General features: G+C 42.4%; 1 protein-coding gene across 1 annotated transcript in view; it reads right to left on the bottom strand.

Moving 5' to 3' along the window:
* UST (uronyl 2-sulfotransferase) overlaps window positions 1-19,968 on the bottom strand; it is a 292,877-nt gene that overhangs the window by 59,907 nt on the left and 213,002 nt on the right. Inside the window, exons 6-7 of the mRNA XM_082633440.1 lie at window positions 5,121-5,218; window positions 3,094-3,251 (exon numbers count right to left, since the gene is read on the bottom strand). Of these exons, the coding sequence (XP_082489566.1) occupies window positions 3,094-3,251; window positions 5,121-5,218 (256 nt within the window). The remainder of the gene's footprint in view (window positions 1-3,093; window positions 3,252-5,120; window positions 5,219-19,968) is intronic.

The following is a 19,968-nucleotide window of genomic DNA, read 5'->3' on the forward strand; positions in this document are numbered from 1 at the left end:
TCATTCTTATTTCATCTTGAGTACTTACTATCATCAACTTCTTCTGAGATACACTAACTGGGCCTCCACAGAATGCAAACATTAATATAAAATGACTAAATTTCAAAAAAAATTATGACGACTAAGTTTTTCAAATATTTTTGATAGGAGACAGATTTACTCACCAGCATGTACCTTCTTACAGGCAATGACTGGGGTGAGGGAGCACAAACAGTTGACCTATTATTTCGCGAAGTTATTGACTTCTCTAAATGGTGGGTTATTGGAACCCACAGTACTGACTGGGAAGAATTAATGACTATCTTTCCAATCTAGAATAAGTGACAACCCATTTGACTAGCGGACGTTATTTTTACCAGCTCCCCAGTTATTGTTATTTGTGTTTTTTCTTCAGCAGTGAGACTGGTCTAAATATTTTTCATCTTGCTGGAAGGGGACTACTGAAATCTGCACACACCTGCATTTTTTAAATGACAGGATGAGCACCAAAGAAAAATGGCCAGTGGAGTGTTTGCATCTTTATCCAGCTCCATGGTCAGTTTAATCTACAAATATTTAAAGGTCTCAGATTTTAGTGTTTCTTCCCTCTGTCCTCTGGTCTACTCAGTTATAAAATTCTTGTATAAAGGGCAAGAGCAATGATTTTAGGGGGCCATTATCTGTGAGTTTAGATTGAAAATGCACAGGTGATGAGGCTCTGGTGTGAATGATAAAGTGACCTGCTGCTTCTCTTCCTCTAACCTACTTGATACCAGCTCACCGATTTGTGGCCATGAGAAAACAATACAGGGGCTTAGTCTTTGCAGAGGCTACAATATAGCGGAAAGCTGGCCAGGCGTGGATGCTCGTCTCCTGTCCCCCGATTCAGGGGATGAGGAAACTCTTCTGGACAGAGCAACTGTGGAGCTGCTTGGCCTTCAAGGTTACCATAGAAAAATCTCACAGGAGGTGCCTGAGAGACCACAAAACACAGGGGAAGTTACTGAAGAATCACTCAAATGTTCATTTTGTCGTCTACGTGCCGTGTGGCAGCGGAGACCATTACACTGGAGTGATATGCAAAATATTTAACACTCAGGAACTAAATTAGAACAGTTGTTGAGTCCTGGGCCAGAGTCCTGAAGAACCCCTTGGGGGTGGGCGGTGAGGTGTGTGTGTGTGTGTGTGGAAGTGCACCCAGAGGGTGGGAGCCCAGGGCAGTGTAGATGTGTCTCACTGTTCTAACCACTAGTATAGCTGGACTGTGTGAACTGGTAACGTGTTGGCTGGCCTGCGTTCTCCCTGGAGCAGCAGCCTCAGAAGTATTTCTGCTATGCCAAACTCAAAGGGGAGGAAAATCTTTACAGGTGGAAAGATCACAGCTAGAGACAAAAGAGCTAACAGTCACTCAATTTTCAAAAATATGTTCTACTTTAACTAATGGGCTTCTAGATCACGGGACGAAGGCCCACAATTCCTGAGAAGTCAGGTATTTAAATGAGGAGAACAGTTGGGAAGTGAAGATGATACATCCTGACAGCAGTAGGTAAGTGGGCTCTTGGGGCTAAGATTTTTGTTTGTGGTTTATTTGTATTTAAGAAGAACAAAGATTAAAATGTCCTCTTCTAAGTTATCAGACCTACACCTCTGATGTTGACCTTTGGTGTGCTGGGCTGTGACATCCTGTGAATCGTGTTAATCCCAGATCCCAGGATGCGTGATGTGCGTGATGTGGCCTCACCCATACACTTCTCAAGTGCTGGGACGAGAGTGTGTTCATCTTAGCTGACAACTATGTGTCTCCAAGACCCAGTCAGCCTTTTATCTCATACTGTACATCTCACACCCCCATACCCACACACACTATACAACAAGATAAAGCCAAAGAAGGGAAATAACAATGAATAACGTAAACCTTTTCTTCAAAGGAGCCTGATTTAGGGTGAGACTCCTCCTTGCACAAAGACCAGGGTTTACTTTGTCCTACAGAGCTAAAAACTGGTCACAGGAGAACTCTTTAAATTCTTTGAACTCTTTAAATTGCCCAGTGTTGAAAGGGCAAAGGAAGGCCCTATTCCAAAAAATGACAATTTAGAGTTTGTTATGCTTCTAGCTATTCCAACCACACATTGCTGCGGAGACACACCTGCAGGGCATACCTCGAGGTCCATGGTCATGTAAGTACGTGGGAGTTTATCTCTGAATAAGAGTGTTGGGAGACCAAGGCAAAATCACCTTCCCCCAGCGAGTCCCTGGTAGTGGTAGGGCCACCCGATGGAACAGAAGTTAGGGCTCCTGTAGGCAAAACCAGTTCACCTGGGCATCAGCACCTGTCAGTGATGCAGGTGTGGTACGAGGTCCCTGCCTGGCTGCGTGGCACGTGAGGCAGAGGCTGCGTTTGGGAAGCCCTTCCTCTGTGCCTCATTTCTACAGAGCAGAATAATACCTTCCACTTCCGGACAACAAAACAAAACCATAAACGGATTAGTGAAGAGGTACTGTTGTGGGAGCAGTAGATTAAGAAGAGGAAAGAAACAAACAAGGTTGTTTGCCTTTCAAGGTAAAATTATAATGAGAAAAACAAATGATGGACTTCTGAAAGTAATGATATTTACAGTGACACTATGGGCAACCCTTAGAATTGCTTTGCTGCATTCTCTTTCTTGCTTCTGTTTGGACCCCACTCCATTTATTAGAGTAAAATCATAATTGTATTCTCAATGTGCTGCTTTATGGATTCTATGTGCCAGGATTTGCTTTTGTCAAAGGGAAGTAGGGCCACAGTTACCTCATCACACTCGCCCAGGACTCCAACACACACCTGCCTGTTCATTGGTTCACCCTAGCACCAGGACACGGCCAACGGAAATGCAGCCAATCTCACTTTCCAGAGGGAGAAATGGAAGCATCCGGTGTTTAAAACACAGCGAGTTTATGTTTGGCCCTGAAGCTCAGGGTTTTGGTATCTAAATCTCGTGGTTCTAACCTTGCTTTGAAGCCAGGGGAGCTCCCCTTCACTACCAGAAGAGAGGATTTCACGCCTTTACTTCCCGAGTCCTTTTCAAGGTGAGTAAGCCTCAAAACAGAGAAGCACTTGCTTACAGACAGAGTTACCTGGGTCTTTGTAGATACCGAGCACACCCTTGAAGTAATGAGGTAAAAATCTTTCCAGTAAAAGCAGCACATCTTCCAACTCTTCAAGAATCCCCACAAGCAGGAAGTTTTCATTCACGTTCAGTTTTGCTCTTTCAAGGGCCCACTCACCAGGCTCCCTTTATGGATATAAAAATGATTTTGAAATCAAAGATTGGTTTTCGAAATGCAGCAACAACATGTTGGAAGCTTCCCCCTTCTCCCACCCATCCCCAGTCACGTAAGTCCAAATCCCACTTTCTCCAGGGCCCAGCGAGCCCCACCTCAATGTTTGTTAAGAGAAAATGGGCCCAGGCAGCTAGGTCTCAATAAACGCTGATTAGAATGGCCTTTTAATAGGAGGACCACACCGAACCCATAATGTTAGAAGTTTTGAAATATGAAACTGACTGATTTTGAAATCAAAATAGGTGTCAGGTCACGACCACTAATCATCTTATTCTTTTGAGGAATTTAAAAACAACCCTTTTTTTTTTCTTTCTTCAATTACAGAAGGAAAACAGCCTAATCTTATTTGTAAGGCCGATCTCTGAACCAACAACACTGATATGAATGTTAAGTGTCCAGCGTGGGGACCCCAGGAGCTGGGCTCCGGACCTGGCGTTGGCTTTCTGGGGGAATTTGGGCAAGCCAGGATTCTTTTTTGAAAAATTTTAATAATCCTTACTTAGCTCAAATCATTGTCATCAAGGTGGAACAAGGTGACATTTTGAAAGCGTTTTGAAAATCATCACGAGATAAGGCATCAGAAGTCCTCGCCCCAAGATTGGGAAATATATAATTTGAAAAGTACTTTAAGGAGTCAGAATCTTGTTTCTTGGAATAAATATCCTCATTTTGACAGAAAGCGAGTCAACTGGCCCCAAATCTTCCCAGGATCTGAAGCCCTGACCGTGAAGCAGGAGGCATTTACTACAGGGGACAGGGTGGGTGAGGGAGGCCTCCTGAACTCAGGAGTTTAAAATGAAGCAGAAAACGGACACTTCTAGCCCCAGAATTCTGACCGTAAACAAATTGGTTAACTCAGCAAAACGTCAACAATAACAACACACGTCATAACTTGGCAGCAATCACAGCGTAAGCAAAACGTACAATGAGTGAGCTGCAATTTGAAAACAGCTGTGTCCCGCCCCGCCCCCCAACCCCCAGTCTCTTAAGGAACACAACGACCTTCTAATCAACGTCTCCTTTCAGGGAAAATGCCGCTTCTGGCAGCAGGGTTTATTTTCCACCAAGCCAAGATAATATTCATCGTTACTACCATTTCTTCTGGAGGCTACACATTTGTCTAGTACAACGAATTTCAAGTGTAGCTAGACCAGAATCACCTAGGAGGTGGTCACAGGTGCCTGAACCTCACCTCAGAGACTATGATGAGGTGAGGGTTCCTAACAAGTACCCCAGGGATGCAGATGCAGTTGGTGGGTGGACCACACTGAGGGCCCTTACTATCTGAATAAGTCACTTTCTAAAGGAGGTCTCACAACCAAGTATGAGGAGGGATCACTAGAAAGTACTTTCTTCTCTTCCTACTAAGTATGCCTCAGGAGAGAGACACTCTGGAATTTTGGGTGTGAGCATCTAGTGTTTCAGACCCCATTAGACACACCACACTGGCAAGGACAGCTGTGGATGCAGCACAGTCACTACAGAGGAGCAGGATGGGCGCACCCCCTGGGCTTTACTATCTCATGGGCTGGGGAGTGACAGGTGTACGTCAAAGGTGAAGAAGAGTTTGGTTGGCATTTCAGTTACACAGCTTTACAGGTGGTTCCCAAGGCCTCTGCCAGACCTTGATTTGTTAATTTCTTTATGTATAGGACATTCAGAATCTCAAATGCGATCTTGAAAGATTAACAGTAAATATTAACTGAATTCCAGAAGTTAGAGAGACTGGGGATGCAGAAGACACCCACGCAGTGCCAGTTGGGGGGTTTCCTGTCATTGTTGTCCACATGAGCATGTCATGAGCCTGTTTCAGTCTTTACCTGCATCTGGGATGCTGTCCACAAAAATACGGAATGATGTAAAATAACCTGGGGTTGGAACACTCAGGATAGTTTTCAAGAATACACTCATTGATGTCCTAGAAGAGAAAACACAGCAGTGAGATGTCTGGCGGTCTCTGCAGGGCTCTGTCAAATGTCATACAGTGTAAGTAAAATTGATACTTTAATGATACGGGAAGGCCTTGAGAAGATGTAGAGAATTGATGGATTTCATGAGAAGAAGTGAAATCCTTTTTTTGCCTTGCACCAGCCTGCTCCACTGGTCAGGTACACATATGGTCAGAGCATTTCACAGAGTGCTTGCTGTGTTGAGTTAAATGAATTTCTGCGTTTCCCAGTGGCCTGAAGTCTCTAGCTAGATGACAAGCATCTTGGAGCAGTTCTACTGACTGTGGCTAGTTGTGGCCCCAGCAGTTATGAGAAACTGGGAAGTATACAGTGGACACTTACCAAATATTTGTTGAATGAATTCATGACTTAATTCATTCAGACTTAATCAGAGATCCCTGTACAGCTAATCCTGTAGAAGTGTGTTTCCCTGTGTATCCACATGTCCAACAAATACTTATTAAGTACCTATAATAGTCACATAGAGGGTTTGTAAAGTTTGGAGGGGCTGTAAAACCATTTCTAATGTTATATTAGGTTAGGAAGGGGCAGGATGTTTGCATATAAACATTCTCTCACTTTCAAAAGCAACAGTTGTGATTTCCAAATAGAAAATCTGGAATTTCCGCATAGAAAATTTCTCTTCTATGAGGTTGAGTGCAGTGTCTTTGTCAGCATTACTAGAGCTTACAATGACATGAAAAGAAGGGCTAAAAATCCACGTTCATGAAGGCAGATTACATTGGATACCCTAGATAAGACATGTCTGGTTCTTAGGTATTTCTAAGGAGAAAAGATAACCCAATTTACAAACAAACCAAACAGCTATGGGATGTTTTTTCAGAGACAATACTGGCAAGGCAAATTAAGAGTGGATATAACTCAGCAAACATGGTCCTATGGTCAATGAAGTTTATGAGTCAGTTGAAGCCACTGAATCTAATACGATTAGGGTAAATGGTTAGTTATTAAAAGTTTTTTTTTAGTTCAAGGTGGGAGTTGGAAAATATAACTTAAATATCTTTTTTTTCAACAACATTTTCTTTTCTCTCTCATGCTTCTTTGGTTTATATACCAATTAAATAAATTACACAATTACAGTAACAAATTCAACTGGAATAAGGAGATTCAGGAACAAACACACTCCAGCTGAGCACCTGAGCCTATTGTGGGAAGCACAGGTGCACAGTTCACAGAGAGGAATATACTAGAAGCACACGGAATGGTGTACGTCAGCCCATCCAGCCATGCATGAAGTGAAGGGTGGTTAAGAGCACCTCACTGCATATGAAAACCCATTAAAAATGCATGTTAGACCCCAAATACCTTTCTAAGAAGAAATTGACACAGAGGGATGTATGTATAAGACTATTCGTTACTATAAGATTTATTACAACAAAATATGGCAGAACGTACAGTTCGTTAATGGGGGATTGATTCACAGAGCAGTTATGGCACATTCCTATGATGAAATACTGGGCACTCAGAAAGGATAAGGAGGATCTACATGCATTGTCCTGAAAAGTGTCTGTGATGAGTTTTCAGATGAAAAAAAGTCAATTATAGGCCAATATGAACATGTAGGACAACATAAAAATAAAATGTGTTTACATAAGGACGAAAGTATCTGGAAGGGGCTTCCCTGGTGGCTCAGTGGTTGAGGGTCCGCCTGCCGATGAAGGGGACGCGGGTTCGTGCCCCAGTCCGGGAAGATCCCACGTGCCGCGGAGCGGCTGGGCCCGTGAGCCATGGCCTCTGAGCCTGCGCGTCCGGAGCCTGTGCTCCGCAACGGGAGAGGCCACAGCAGTGAAAGGCCCGCATACCGCAAAAGAAAAAAAAAAAAACTGGACGGATAAACACCAAACTGTTAAAAGAAGTCATTTATGGTGGTAGATGTAATGGAAGATGGGAATACATTGAACTTTTACTTTATTTGTTTTTGAAATGTTAGCTTTAATTATAATACATGTATTTTAGTTTTATCATCAGAAAAGTTTAAGGAGATCTACACATTGTAAAACAAACTAAAACTTGTATAGAGGGTGACCAGGCTTTGCCATGAGGATGCTCTGACCCGCCTCCCTCCCTCCCCCTCCAGGTATCCTCTGGCAGTTGGCTTCCCCCAGGGACCTGAGCCTTAGGTCAGAGTGACCAGGACCTGGGCTGGGGTCAGAGGGAGGGAGCTAGGAGCTGGGTGGGACGCAGAGCACGGGAGACTCCGGCCAGGGCCAGCGTGGTCAGCAGGGTCTGTCCTCTGAGGGTTGAGATTTCACAGCAAATGGCTGAGTAAAATGGTGGTGATTCAGGGGGTGTCTAGAGATCTGCCCCCCACACAGTCAGCCCCCCAGAGACCTGCATTAACACGAGGGGCGGGGCAACTGAGCCCAACAAAGCCTCCCGCAGAGACTCTCACAGCGCCTGCGCTTCTCCGAGTTCACTTTACAGTGGCTTTTTTTTTTTTTTTAATTTATTTTTTTTTGCGGTACGCGGGCCTCTCACTGCTGTGGCCTCTCCCGTTGTGGAGCACAGGCTCCGGACGCGCAGGCTCAGTGGCCATGGCTCAAGGGCCCAGCCGCTCCGCGGCATGTGGGATCCTCCCGGACCGGGGCACGAACCCGCGTCCCCTGCATCGGCAGGCGGACTCTCAACCACTGCGCCACCAGGGAAGCCCTACAGTGCCCTTTTAAGAAGACCTTGTGTAACTGTTTGTATACGTGGTGACTCCAGGAGGGCACAGATGCCTGCTCACTGCATCTCCGGTGCTTAGCACCCTTCCTGGAAAAAGCAGAGGTGCAATAAATACGCAGCGACTGAACGAGCAAATGGCAGAAGGAACCAGCCAAGACACACAACCCTGATTCTGTCCCCAGAGATCCTGGCCTGGGGCTCGCGGGAGCAGGCAGAGGGCATCAGTTGGTGGGGAAGGGGAGGGCTAAGGACCGCAGGGACCGAGGAAAGCCGCTTCTCTATTGGAATCCACAAATAACCTCTCAAGGTCCATTTATGGGAAGACATAAATTCCTAGTTTAAGAATTACTGTTAACAATTCTTCCTTTCTTAGAGCAAGGCACGTCACAGGAGATTTCAAAGAGTTCCATTTGAGCCCATTAGGTTGATGGATGGTGTTGGCCACAAGCATCTTATGGAAATGCTATAGGAGGACATAAATACAAGATGACTCAGATGTGAGACCAAGCGGAAGCAGGAAACGAGCTGTGAAGACCCACGCACTCAGCTGCCTACGGCTTGGCCACAGTGAACACGGGTCTGCTTCCCGGCAGCTCAAGGACGCGGGGCTTCGGGAAGCTGCTTCTGGCCACTCACACAGTCCACTCTTACTGGAACCCAGAACTTCAGTGAATGACCTTTCAGTGTTTTGGGCAACCACATGTGACAAATGTCAACACAGCTGTTCCTCCAGTGCCCTGCTCCAGTCCCCCCCAGGGCCATACGGCTTCCCCCAGAGTTAATGGCTTTATTTTTGGCCTTAGGCTTCGCTATCTTGTGTTGCTTTACAATCACCTTTTTATACTGAAGTTCTCTTTGTACATATATAGTTTAAAATGATTATGCAATTTCATTTTTTCTTCCCATGCAGTGTTTCTAGGATAAGGTTGTGTTAAACGAAAACCTTAATACTTATTTTAAGACTTGCTCTAAGATCTTCATGACGGTGATGACTTTAGCCAAGCTGGCCCGCCTGCCAGACTGCTTGCCAGTGCTTGATCTACGATTTGCTTATCAGGTCCTTGGATCTTGGCAGCTACCATGACACCCCACAAAGTGTTCCCTTGCCCAAGACGAGCCAGCCCTCTTGTAAGACTGGGTTTAAACCTAAGATCCCACTCTCCCCATAGTCTCAATTTATTCAGGAAATGAGATATTCTCTAGGGGCGAACATTCCAGATAACTGAGTCCTTTTAATTGCCAAAACTACAAAAAAAAAAAAAAAAAGGCCAATTTTGGTTGAAATTTATTCTAAACTGTGCTATTTTTAAAAGCATACACTGACACCCTCTAGGTTTTCTTAGTGGATTCATCTTCTTCCACTTTGATCGGACAGCAAAATCACTTTCAATTGATTTTCTCCTGTAACATTTTCTCTGGATGGACTGTGATGAATAACACGCACCTGTCAAATGCCAAAGGGCCTGCAGTGCCTAAAGGAAACCCCAGTCACTACAGCCGGATACCTGGGGCTCACTCCTGAGTCCTCTCTCACCCTCACTGTCCTCCTCATTCAGTGGCCCGACCCTGCAACCTGACCCCCAAATGGTTTTCTAACCTGCCTTCTGGCATCCATTCCACACCTCAGGCCCTGCTGAGCTCCACTGAAGCTGGTCAGTATCTCTTCCTTTCATCTCTTCTCCCTGAACACGTTCTACACAAAGTTGCTGCAGTAACTCAGCTGAAATGCAAATTCATCCACTTCACCCCTTTGTTCAAAAGCTTTGAAGGACTCTTACGGACAGTGCAGTGGCAATAACAATCAAGTAGGGCACCTGCTAAGAAATGCTAATTCCCGGACCCTACCTTGATTTAACAGAGAGCTTGATTTAACAGGTTTTTCTGGGGACAAGGCTAGAAATCTGCATTTTATTTATTTATTTATTTATTTTAATATCTTTATTGGAGTATAACTGCTTTACAATGGTTTGTTAGTTTCTGCTTTATAACAAAGAGAATCAGTTATACATATACATACATGCCCATATCTCTTCCCTCTTGTGTCTCCCTCCCTCCCACCCTCCCTATCCCACCCCTCTAGGTGGTCACAAAGCACTGAGCTGATCTCCCTGTGCTAAGCAGCTGCTTCCCACTAGCTATCTACCTTACATTTGGCAGTGTATATATGTCCATGCCACTCTCTCACTTTGTTCCAGCTCACCCTTCCCTGTCCCCGTGTCCTCAAGTCCATTCTCTAGTATGTCTGTGTCTTTATTCCCATCTTGCCCCTAGGTTCTTCATGACCTTTTTGTTTATTTGTTTCTTAGAATCCATATATATGTGTTAACATACGGTATTTGTTTTTCTCTTTCTGACTCACTTCACTCTGTATGACAGACTCTAGGTCCATCCTGCTTTTAAAGAGGAACCTTGGTGATTTTGAGAACCTGGCTGCCCTTCGTGGGTCTCAACACTGGGCCGGTAGGTAAGTCCATGCCTGGCTCATCTGGGTCCCTTGCCTGGAATTTCCTTCTGCCTCCTCCCCTGGTCCCATAGCAGGCCTAGGTTTTGGCGGAATTCCTGGCAGGACAAGTGTTAGTATATGCCAGTCCACCTATAGAGAAAGGAAGGCTCCAGAGGCTGGAGAAGAATTCAGGATCTGACAGCAAGTTCAAGGTAACTCCTGGTGAGCCTTCTGAGTAGACAAAGCACATACAATCTACATTGTGTGGTTTGCAGCATCCTAAGCATCCACAGTCCCCATTTTAAAAAATCCTCTCACCTCTTACCAAACTGAGAGTGGTCCTGGGACTTTGCTCTTTTAGTGAGACAAAATAAGTGAAGTCCCTACAAAATAAGGGAAGTCTCTACAAAATAAGTGAAGTCTCTAGTATATTTCTCATTCATTCCATGATCTTTCGTCATCAAGCCCCCTCCAATCCTATGGCTAATCCTGGGCCCAGAAAGGAGGGATTTAAGGAGTTCCAGTAAAAGGAAAAGTTGAGCTACACATACGGTCCATGGTGAGGTGAGGGCTGTGCCAGATGGGCAGGGCTCCAACACCCCAAGCCCTACCAAAATCGGAAGAGCTATGCTTTGCCTGGTTTATGCATTGGGTTCCATATAAGATTTCAGTTGATAAAAAGGCTCTAAATCTGAAAATCATTGCTTCAGGACAGCACGCAGAGGCTCAGGATATTGGAACAGCTAGCATGACCCCCATCACACCGCCCCTCCCTTTGCCCTATATAAGTAGGTGATTCTGATTGTAGGGCCCAGGAAGTCGGATCTTACTAGCTGGGTCATGACTGTTTGGGTCCTATGATTAAAGAGCGCCTTGTGGAAAAACCCAAAAATATGAGAAAACATTTTCCCTCTTCCTCTCCTTCCTCGGGTCCAGGCTGCTGAGAGTTCTATTCTTCCCCCATCTCACCCTTTAAGGAAAGAGGAGATACCAAGCCCATGCTAGCAAGGGGAAGAGTAGGTTTCTTATGTGTACAATAGTGTTAAACACTATAGAGTATCTATATTCTACATGTCAAAAATATCTTTAAAAATGCATGGCATCTTTTATTGAAGAGAAATTTAATGTATTATAATTTTGGTATATCGTGTCAATCCCTTGATTATTTTAGTTTTCATTATCAATTGTGAATGAATAGAGGCCCTTTGAAGCTATGACAAGCTGGGCACGAACGTGGCCTTCAGGAAGGCGCACTGTACACAGGTGGGGTGCTGGGCAGACTTCCCGAATTCAACTCTCCGAACGTTTTGAAAGCCACACCTGCTGGGCCAATGCTGTTCCAGGCACCTGGGCAGGAAGGGTTGCCAAGTATGCAGGATTCTGCCAGATTGTGCAGTTATTTTATTAGGCAAATAAATGTCTACAGATTCTAGTGTAAAACCACGGGGCCCAACCCAGTTTTGTACAAACATTTTCAAAAGTAAAAGTGGAATACATTATCAGTCACTCCTTTTCATAATTATAGTGTTTTTGGCTAACGATCATTTCCCTTCCTTCTACATATAATGTCTGGAATATTTGCACAAAGAATATCTTTAAGCAGAGGTTAGACCCAGTGGGAGTTACTTAAGAAACCACTGGATACTCTAAATTTTATACAAGTGGGACACTTTATGAAAGTCCATCTTGACAAAAAATTTCAGGCATAAATTTTATAGAATCATAAATTATGAGAACTGAATTCAGTGACTAGCTGAAGGAAGACTCAGGAAAAAGAGGTAGAGGAGGGATATCAGTCCTTTAGGCTCTTGATTAGAAATGAAACATGATAAACTTCACCTGGGATTCTAATTTTAAACTTTCAACTAGAATTTTCTCATAAAGTTTACATCTATGATGCCACAATATGGTCAAATGCAATCTGATTTCAGAGATTCTTAATTTGGGGTAGCTCAAAATCGGTTGCTTGTTGTGTTTAAATAAATCAAGCTGAAATCTTCAACAAACCAATGCCAAGGTTCTTTAATTATTTTATGAATTAAGGCATCTACTGTACATAAGGCATCATGGTAAGCACCCTGGCCTCAAGTAGCTGACAAATAATTGTGCCTGTCTCCCTTTACTTGTAGTTTACAAAATGTAACTTTACTAACATTTATATAGAATATATTCTTGGTAGTGGTTCCCTTTATTTGTATGTGGTGTCCCTTTTTATTAATGCTCTTACCTTATATTAAAATTTGTCTTATAAACATTTTTTTAGCATTTAAATGGTGACCTTTTCTCATCCCTTTACTTCCAGTCTCTATTTTCAACAGATGACTCCTTCTCCCTGTTTAATAGATGAATGTAATCATTTACCTTATTATGATTATTGATATATTTGGATTTATTTTTGCATCTTTCTTTGTGTTTTGTTTGTTATTCTTTTTCTTTGCTTTTTTTTCTTTTCTGTTGGTTTTTAAAGTTTGTAATAATACCACCTGCCTTTCTTCTTCTGCTTTAGAATCTAAAGATTTTCTTTCTACTATTTTCACAATTACCCTTACATTTTTTAACATTCTAAGATTTTTTCCCCCCAGATATGTGGTTCGGACAGCTTAAAAAATACAAACGATAACAATGCAGCTTAAAATACTCTCATTACTCGAGAAGTACTGAGGAGAGGTGCAGAATTTTAAGAAATCATTCATTAAGTGAATGGTCAGAAAGGTGAGTGGATGGAGGAGTCATTTAAAAATGTTTAACATTCAAACTTGATTAATTTTTTTCTCATAAAGTCTGAAGTAATTTGGTTTTTCTATATTTCTCCTGAATCTGGAAAGATCTTGGCACTTTTCATTATCCATTAAACACTGCCCATCCCATCTTATCAATGTTGTCTAAATCTAATCCTTTTTTAACACAAAAAACCTCTTAGCATTCAGTATTTAACTCATTTTACCAACATGTGCTAATCAATGGCTATATTCACTGTTGCATCTTGTGTCCTGCACCCTCCTTACTTCTCCTCATAATCCATCTTTTAATGATCCTTTTCGTGCAGTCGTTAAGTGGTTAACTCTTTCTATGTCTGAAAACGTCTCTGGAGTGACTGTGTAGCTGATGTAACATCCTAGGTTGATAGTTGTGTTCGCTCAGCGCTCTGAAGATACTACCCTGCTGTCATCCGGTATCTACTCTTGCTGATGGGAAATCTGCTATCAGCCTAATTATGCTTCCTTCACTGGTCATCTGTTTTTCTTCCTTTTCCTTGATATCCTGCAGTTTTACTCTAAAATATTTGAGTGTAAATTTAACTTTGTTTATTCTGTTCATAGGCTGTGGCTTTGTTCTACCACCTCTGTAGGTCTACCCTTTAAAAGCCATAGTCCCAGTGACGGGTCGGCAATCGTTTTGTTTGGCTTTCTTTGCTTGACTGTGAGGGAAGTGTGGCTCCCCACCTGAGGCCCTGAAAGCACTGAGCCTGGTGCTGGCCCCCATCTTGACAGGCAGCCCAATGCCTGGCTGTCGCTGCCCCATTCTGGACCAGAGCTCAGCTGGCCCGTGATTTCACCACTGCTCCTCACGCTGGTATTGTTCCAGGCATGGGGACACTCTTTGGATTTCCTTTTTAAATATTCTATCTATCATTGCTACGTGTCTGGGGCCAAGGGAGAGTGAAATCTCTATACCATCTCGCTTGGGGGTCCTGTATGGGCTGTTTTTTGCTTTTTCTCCTTCAGGGAGTTTATTGGAAAGGATATGGAGTGCAGAAATGTGTGTGATGGATATGGGGAGTGCACCTTGCTGAGTCAGAGGAAAGACACTTGGTAAAATGTCAAGTCCATGCCAAAGCAAGGTCACATGTTTATTGCAATGTGATCATTTCTGCTTCATGAGGATGTCAGAGGCATAGGGCCAAAGCACAGTTTAAGCCAGATCTCAAACAGTATGACTCCTGAGGATTCTTCTTACAGACCCTGCAAGATATTAATATATTGTAGCAGTGACTTTATTATAATGGTGTTGTTTTGAATCTTTTAATTGCTTCAAGCGTGTCGCTGAAAGTTCCAATACATGAAGTATACCACGAACACAAAAATGGCATAATCTTCACTCTACATTTTCTTTATTAGTATTATATAGACTCTAAACTTCTGGAAGAAAAGCTTCATGTCTCCTCTCTGTATGATGGTACCCACCCAGGGCCAGGCAGGTGCTCTTTTATAGCTCATAATAGTAGCCTTTGAAGATGATGAAATTTTAATTTGAATTGTGCTATGCCTAGCAAATCACCATGGGAATCTGGTAAAAGCTTTCAGAAGACAGTGCTGTTTTTCAATAAACAACATCATAAAAAATTCAGCAGCAGAGTGAAATCCAGAATGAAAGTACTGGTGCATTTTAATCAAAAAACACTTAAATGATATTGTGGATGAAGACATATCATTATGGATACTTTTTTTTAGTAGACATCTGGAGGACTGAAATGTCACTAAATGACCTCTAACCCACTCCCTGCTAGAAAAAGTACATTCCAGATGTGGGTTTCACTTAGAGGAATAATGACTTTGGGGCTTTGTGATTCTAGTCTCCAAGGCCCAGAAAAGCCATGTGGCTGGACCTCTGCCACCAGCAGCTCTGCCGTGAGCTCTGAAAGTGCTATCTTGGTTAACCAGCCCCCTGTGGGCAATTCTGCCCTGTGCATTCGGCCCAGCACGTAGATGGCAGCAATCTTTGCAAAAGGGGGCTATGCTGATTCTATGTGGAAGCATAGAGTCAATAGGACTCTCCGTCCTTCTAGCATGACAAATGTTGAGATGCTGATCAAGCCCTTAAAATAAGCAGGAGGACAGGTTTATGGAGAGATCCACCGCCCTCCCTCCTACCTAGTCACATAGAAAAATAGGTCACCACTCTGTGGGCTTTCTGTGGGGTGGTAGTATGATATCATTTGAGTGGCTTGCCAGTGGATCTTATGGGCCTACAGTTTTCCCACTCTAGATCTCAATAAAACCATGGAAATACATTTTAACTTGACTGCTTTCCGTGTAACACCAGAAAGAAAAGATAAACTTAGGTAAAACTTAGGCCAGAGATCAGAAGGACCACTGAAGATTTTACTTCGAAGTTGAATTATGAACTGGAAAGAAATGCATCCCTCACCTCATATCTGTTCATTTCACCTGTTAAAAGAAGCCTCAGAGGTAGGCTAAGTCCCCACACAGTTCAGTATTTCCTAGAGGTAGTACTGAGCAGACAAATCAGGCTCCAACAGAGCTTCTACACCGACGTGAGACTTTGTGAGTGTAAGAATGGCAGGAATTCCTGGGAAACCAAGTATGTTCTTCAAGGGTTTTTACACCATAAAAATTATTTATGACTCCTTTGGGCCATACAGGTTTCTAAAAGCCACAGAAACTGTCTTAACCTCATAGAATTTTGATGATTTTGCCTTCCCAGCTGAAGAGGTTTAGAATTCCCTTTTCTTTCTTTTACATCCAATAGTCTAATAGTTTTGGCCTAAGAGGCCCAAACTAACCACAAAAGTCACACTTTCAACTTTTGGTGATCCAGGGCATAAACAACATGTCTGTAGATTTTTTAAGGCTCACAGCCTCTCCTTTCTGTGGCCCTGTAGTCCCAACTCAGAAGGTCATAAAGAATCCACAATAGGTTTAATAAAGAGAAATTGAAACTAAAGAGCCAGAATGATTCTTTTAGATGAACTGGGAATTTCAGTTTCTTAAGACCGTGTAATCATGAGTGACTAAGTATTGACTGGGTGAGAGAACCATAGGAGTGAATAGGCGGTTTTGTTTTTGGGTGCGTTGATTAAGGGCTCTCAAGGATTCAGCAACATTGAATAACGTAGTCGTGGAAATACAAGGGCTTGACAGTTCAGCGCACCCCTAGAAGGAAAGCTATGCAGTGAGAAATACAAGGAAAGCAGGGTGAAAACTAAAAGAGCTTAGTAGTGGGGTCCAAAGGAGAGCTGTGGTTTACAGGGAGCGTGATTTCCTTCATGAAAAGACTTACGAGGACCACAGTGAAACCCTTTACTAACGAAGTGGTGAATAGCCACTTGGTGGATTATTTGTGGCAAATTTAAAATCGCAGGCTGGCTTCCTACTCTTGGGATATTTTCAAATCACTAACTTACCTCTCTACCCTAAGTCAAAGAATAAGAATTCATTTCAATATTAGCCCAAGAAAAACACAATCAGAGGAGATCACAATGTTAGAATACCGTTATTAATTCCAAGACTAAATACAGTTGATTTTTGGATTATCAGTTGTTTTCAATGATCAGCATCAACATTCTCTTCTATGAAAGTGGATAAATGAGTTGTTTTCAATAATCCACAAACCTTTCACCAGAAGAGTGGAAAATTTCCCCAGGGGGTTATGATTGGTTTCACTCTTTCGGTAACCATACTGTAAATTCTTTGCTTCTTCACTTTTAGCACTAAGGGCTAGATAGTTTCTCAAAGTACAATAAGCCTAAGGATGCTGCTTTGATTTAAGAAGCAGAGAAAAGGAAGGGAGTTATTGATATGAAACAATTACCGTTTTTCAAAAAGAGTAACCAAAATTTTAGTAAGTCCCATTAGAGAATTCTCGGTAGTCCTAGACTATTAGGGAGACAGTACCCGAGATCTTCCTGTCTGCAGCCCACGACCGTTCTCCTTTAGAAAGAGTCAGGATTTAGCAGGAGGCATGTGCTGCTCAGTCTTATAGAAGGTGGAGGAGAAAATCATTCTCCTAATTCCGCATTCTTGCTCTGGACTTGTTAGGTCTAAATCTATCTCATTGATAGTCAGAATTTGGGGATTTAAGATGTCAACTGACATGGAAACAAATGCATTAAAAAACAAATGTCATCCCTAGCTGTTTCTCTTTGCCAGTAAAGACTGAGGGAAGCAGGTGGTTATTAACTTGGAGTACAGAGTACAGACACTCCCCCACCCTAGCAAAGGGGTCTGGGGCTATAACTGTATTTCAATATGATTTGTTTTCTTTGTAATCCTAAGTATTTTACTGTATGCATTTAAAAACATTATTCTGAGAGGTCCATAGGCTTCACTAGACTGCTAAAGCGGCTCATGACATGAAGGAGGTGAAGACCCTCCGTATTGGATATTGACAGGAGGCGTGTGTCTCTGCCGTAAGATGTATTTCCTAACTTGTATTATAGCACCAGCCCATCCAAAACTGTCAACAGAAGATTATTTTTTACCAAGGTTTTAAAAATTCCATTTCAAAGAGTTGGAGAGCAAACTACAACCACCACCAACAATATTTTTATGCAAATAGAGTCCCCTTGGTGGTTTCAAGTGCTTAAAAGAATTTCTGTACTTGAAACTTAATCTAGCACAGTGGTTCTCAAAGTGTGGTCCACAGATCGCTGGCAGGACTTGAGACCCTTTTAGGGGTCCACAAGATCAAAACTATTTTCATAATCATACTAAGGTGTTATTTGTAGTTTTGATGGTGTCAACATTGGCAATGATGGTGCAAAACGGTGGTGATAAGTGGTTGGCTCATTAGCATGAATCAAGACAGTGGACCAGGGGCTTCCCTGGTGGTGCAGAGGTTAAGAATCTGCCTGCCAATGCAGGGGACACAGGTTTGAGCCCTGGTCTGGGAAGATCCCACATGCTGCAGAGCAACTAAGTCCGTGCGCCGCAACTACTGAGCCTGCGCTCTAGAGCCAGTGAGACACAACTACTGAGCCCGTGTGCCGCAACTACTGAAGCCCGTGCGCCTAAAGCCCATGCTCCACAACAAGAGAAGCCACCACAATGAGAAGCCTGTGCACCGCAACAAAGAGTAGCCCCTGCTCGCCACAACTAAAGCCCACGTGCATCAACGAAGACCCAACGCAGCCCAAAATTAATTAATTAATTAATTAATTAAAAAAAGAAAAGACAGTGGACCAGACTTGACTAGATATCATGGTTCTCTTCACCACTGCACACACTTCAAAAAAATTTTTAACTTAAGAATGTCTTTGAAGGAGCAGTAAAAACTGTTAGTTGTGCTCAATTTCAGCCCTTTCAACTCTGTGAGGAGATAAGGGAAGACTGCATAAAGCACTTCTGCTATTGACCTCTCAGCAGTCTGGTGGAGTCTAAGGACCCACTTCTCAGATCATTGTGCTTAAATGTGTAAAATAAAACATATAATAGTTGAAAGAAAACCAAATACATTGAATTATTTATCAAAATACTAAAAAGTCGGGGTAAGTAATATATGTGCTTGTTAAAATATTAAATAACAAGATTTCTCAGTGGGTCTAATATCTACCATCATATCAATCCAGGTGTTATGGTAGTGTGAATGGTTACTTAAAGAGATCTCCAATAAGAGTAATTGATATAAAATAGAAATGAATTCTATTGGTGACATTATAGGTATTGTGAATACTGCTACAGTTTGTTGCCTATATTCAAAAATGAAGGAAATGCTAAGTTAGTGAAAATAATGACTTGTTTTTCCTCTATTGGAGTTCATAGACTCTCCTGGACTTTATCCATGGACAATTATCACCACCTGACTACTGCCTATTATTTGTCTATCTGTTTGTTTACTATTTGTTTCACCTCACTAGGGTATCAGCTCCAAGAGAGGTGGGACTTTGTGTTGTTCAGAGCGGTCTCAGGGCTTTGAAGGGTGCCCGGCCCGGAGCAGATATTCAGCCAGCATTTCTCAAGTGAATGAGATAATACCATCAGTTCCAGGCCCTACTGAATCAACTTGGCCCATTCTCCTCTTTCCACTTCTAGGTCAGACTCCTAAAAGAACATCACTGCAGGTTTCAAATTTACACCTCTTATAAATATTGTGGTTCGCAGCCAGTCTCACTATTTGATCCAAACTGTTTTAGAAAGAAGTTGGTGCTTTAAAAGAACTTCTCAATCAATTAATACAGAGCCTCCTAGCACTGTTCTCTGGGGGTCTGGGGATGATCAGCACCTACTACTGTTCCCTACTGGCTTTCACAGAGAAAAGGCAAATGACTGAAACACAAGAATTTTCTGCAAAATCCCCAAAGTAAATCTTCTGTGCGCTAAGACGGAAAATATGAATCTGAAAGTCTGTATATCTGGGATTATAATTTTATCCATGAGAACACCCTGGTGTCATGTGAACGAGGTCAAACAGGTAAATGGAGAAGTAGCTTAACTTGTCCAGTTAACTTGTCCCTGAATGTTTCCTTTGGCTTCTCAATCTTAATGCACTAATTTGCTTAACTATTCAAATTCAAAAGCAAGAAAGATCTCCTTGGTGTCAAAGCTTAGTCTTGTTCCTGTAATATTTTTATTATAAAATCAACCCATGTTTATTATAGAATATACGGTTAAGCAAAAAAAAGGAAAATAAAAAGCAACCATAAATCTGCCACCCAAATATAAATATTTTTAAATAAAAGATATAAGGAATTAAAATATAATAGATAAAAAGAAAAATATTTTGGTGTATAACCCTTTTTAGTAGTTTTTATATGAAAGTCTATTTTGGTTACTGTGGGTTGTCCTGACTCTAATGCCAAATTCCAAATAAAATATTAAAAAGAACAAAGGAAGCAAGGGTCTTTGAACT

This window comes from Mesoplodon mirus (genome assembly GCF_964341445.2).
Source record: "Mesoplodon mirus genome assembly, chromosome: 10".
NCBI lineage: Eukaryota > Metazoa > Chordata > Mammalia > Artiodactyla > Ziphiidae > Mesoplodon > Mesoplodon mirus.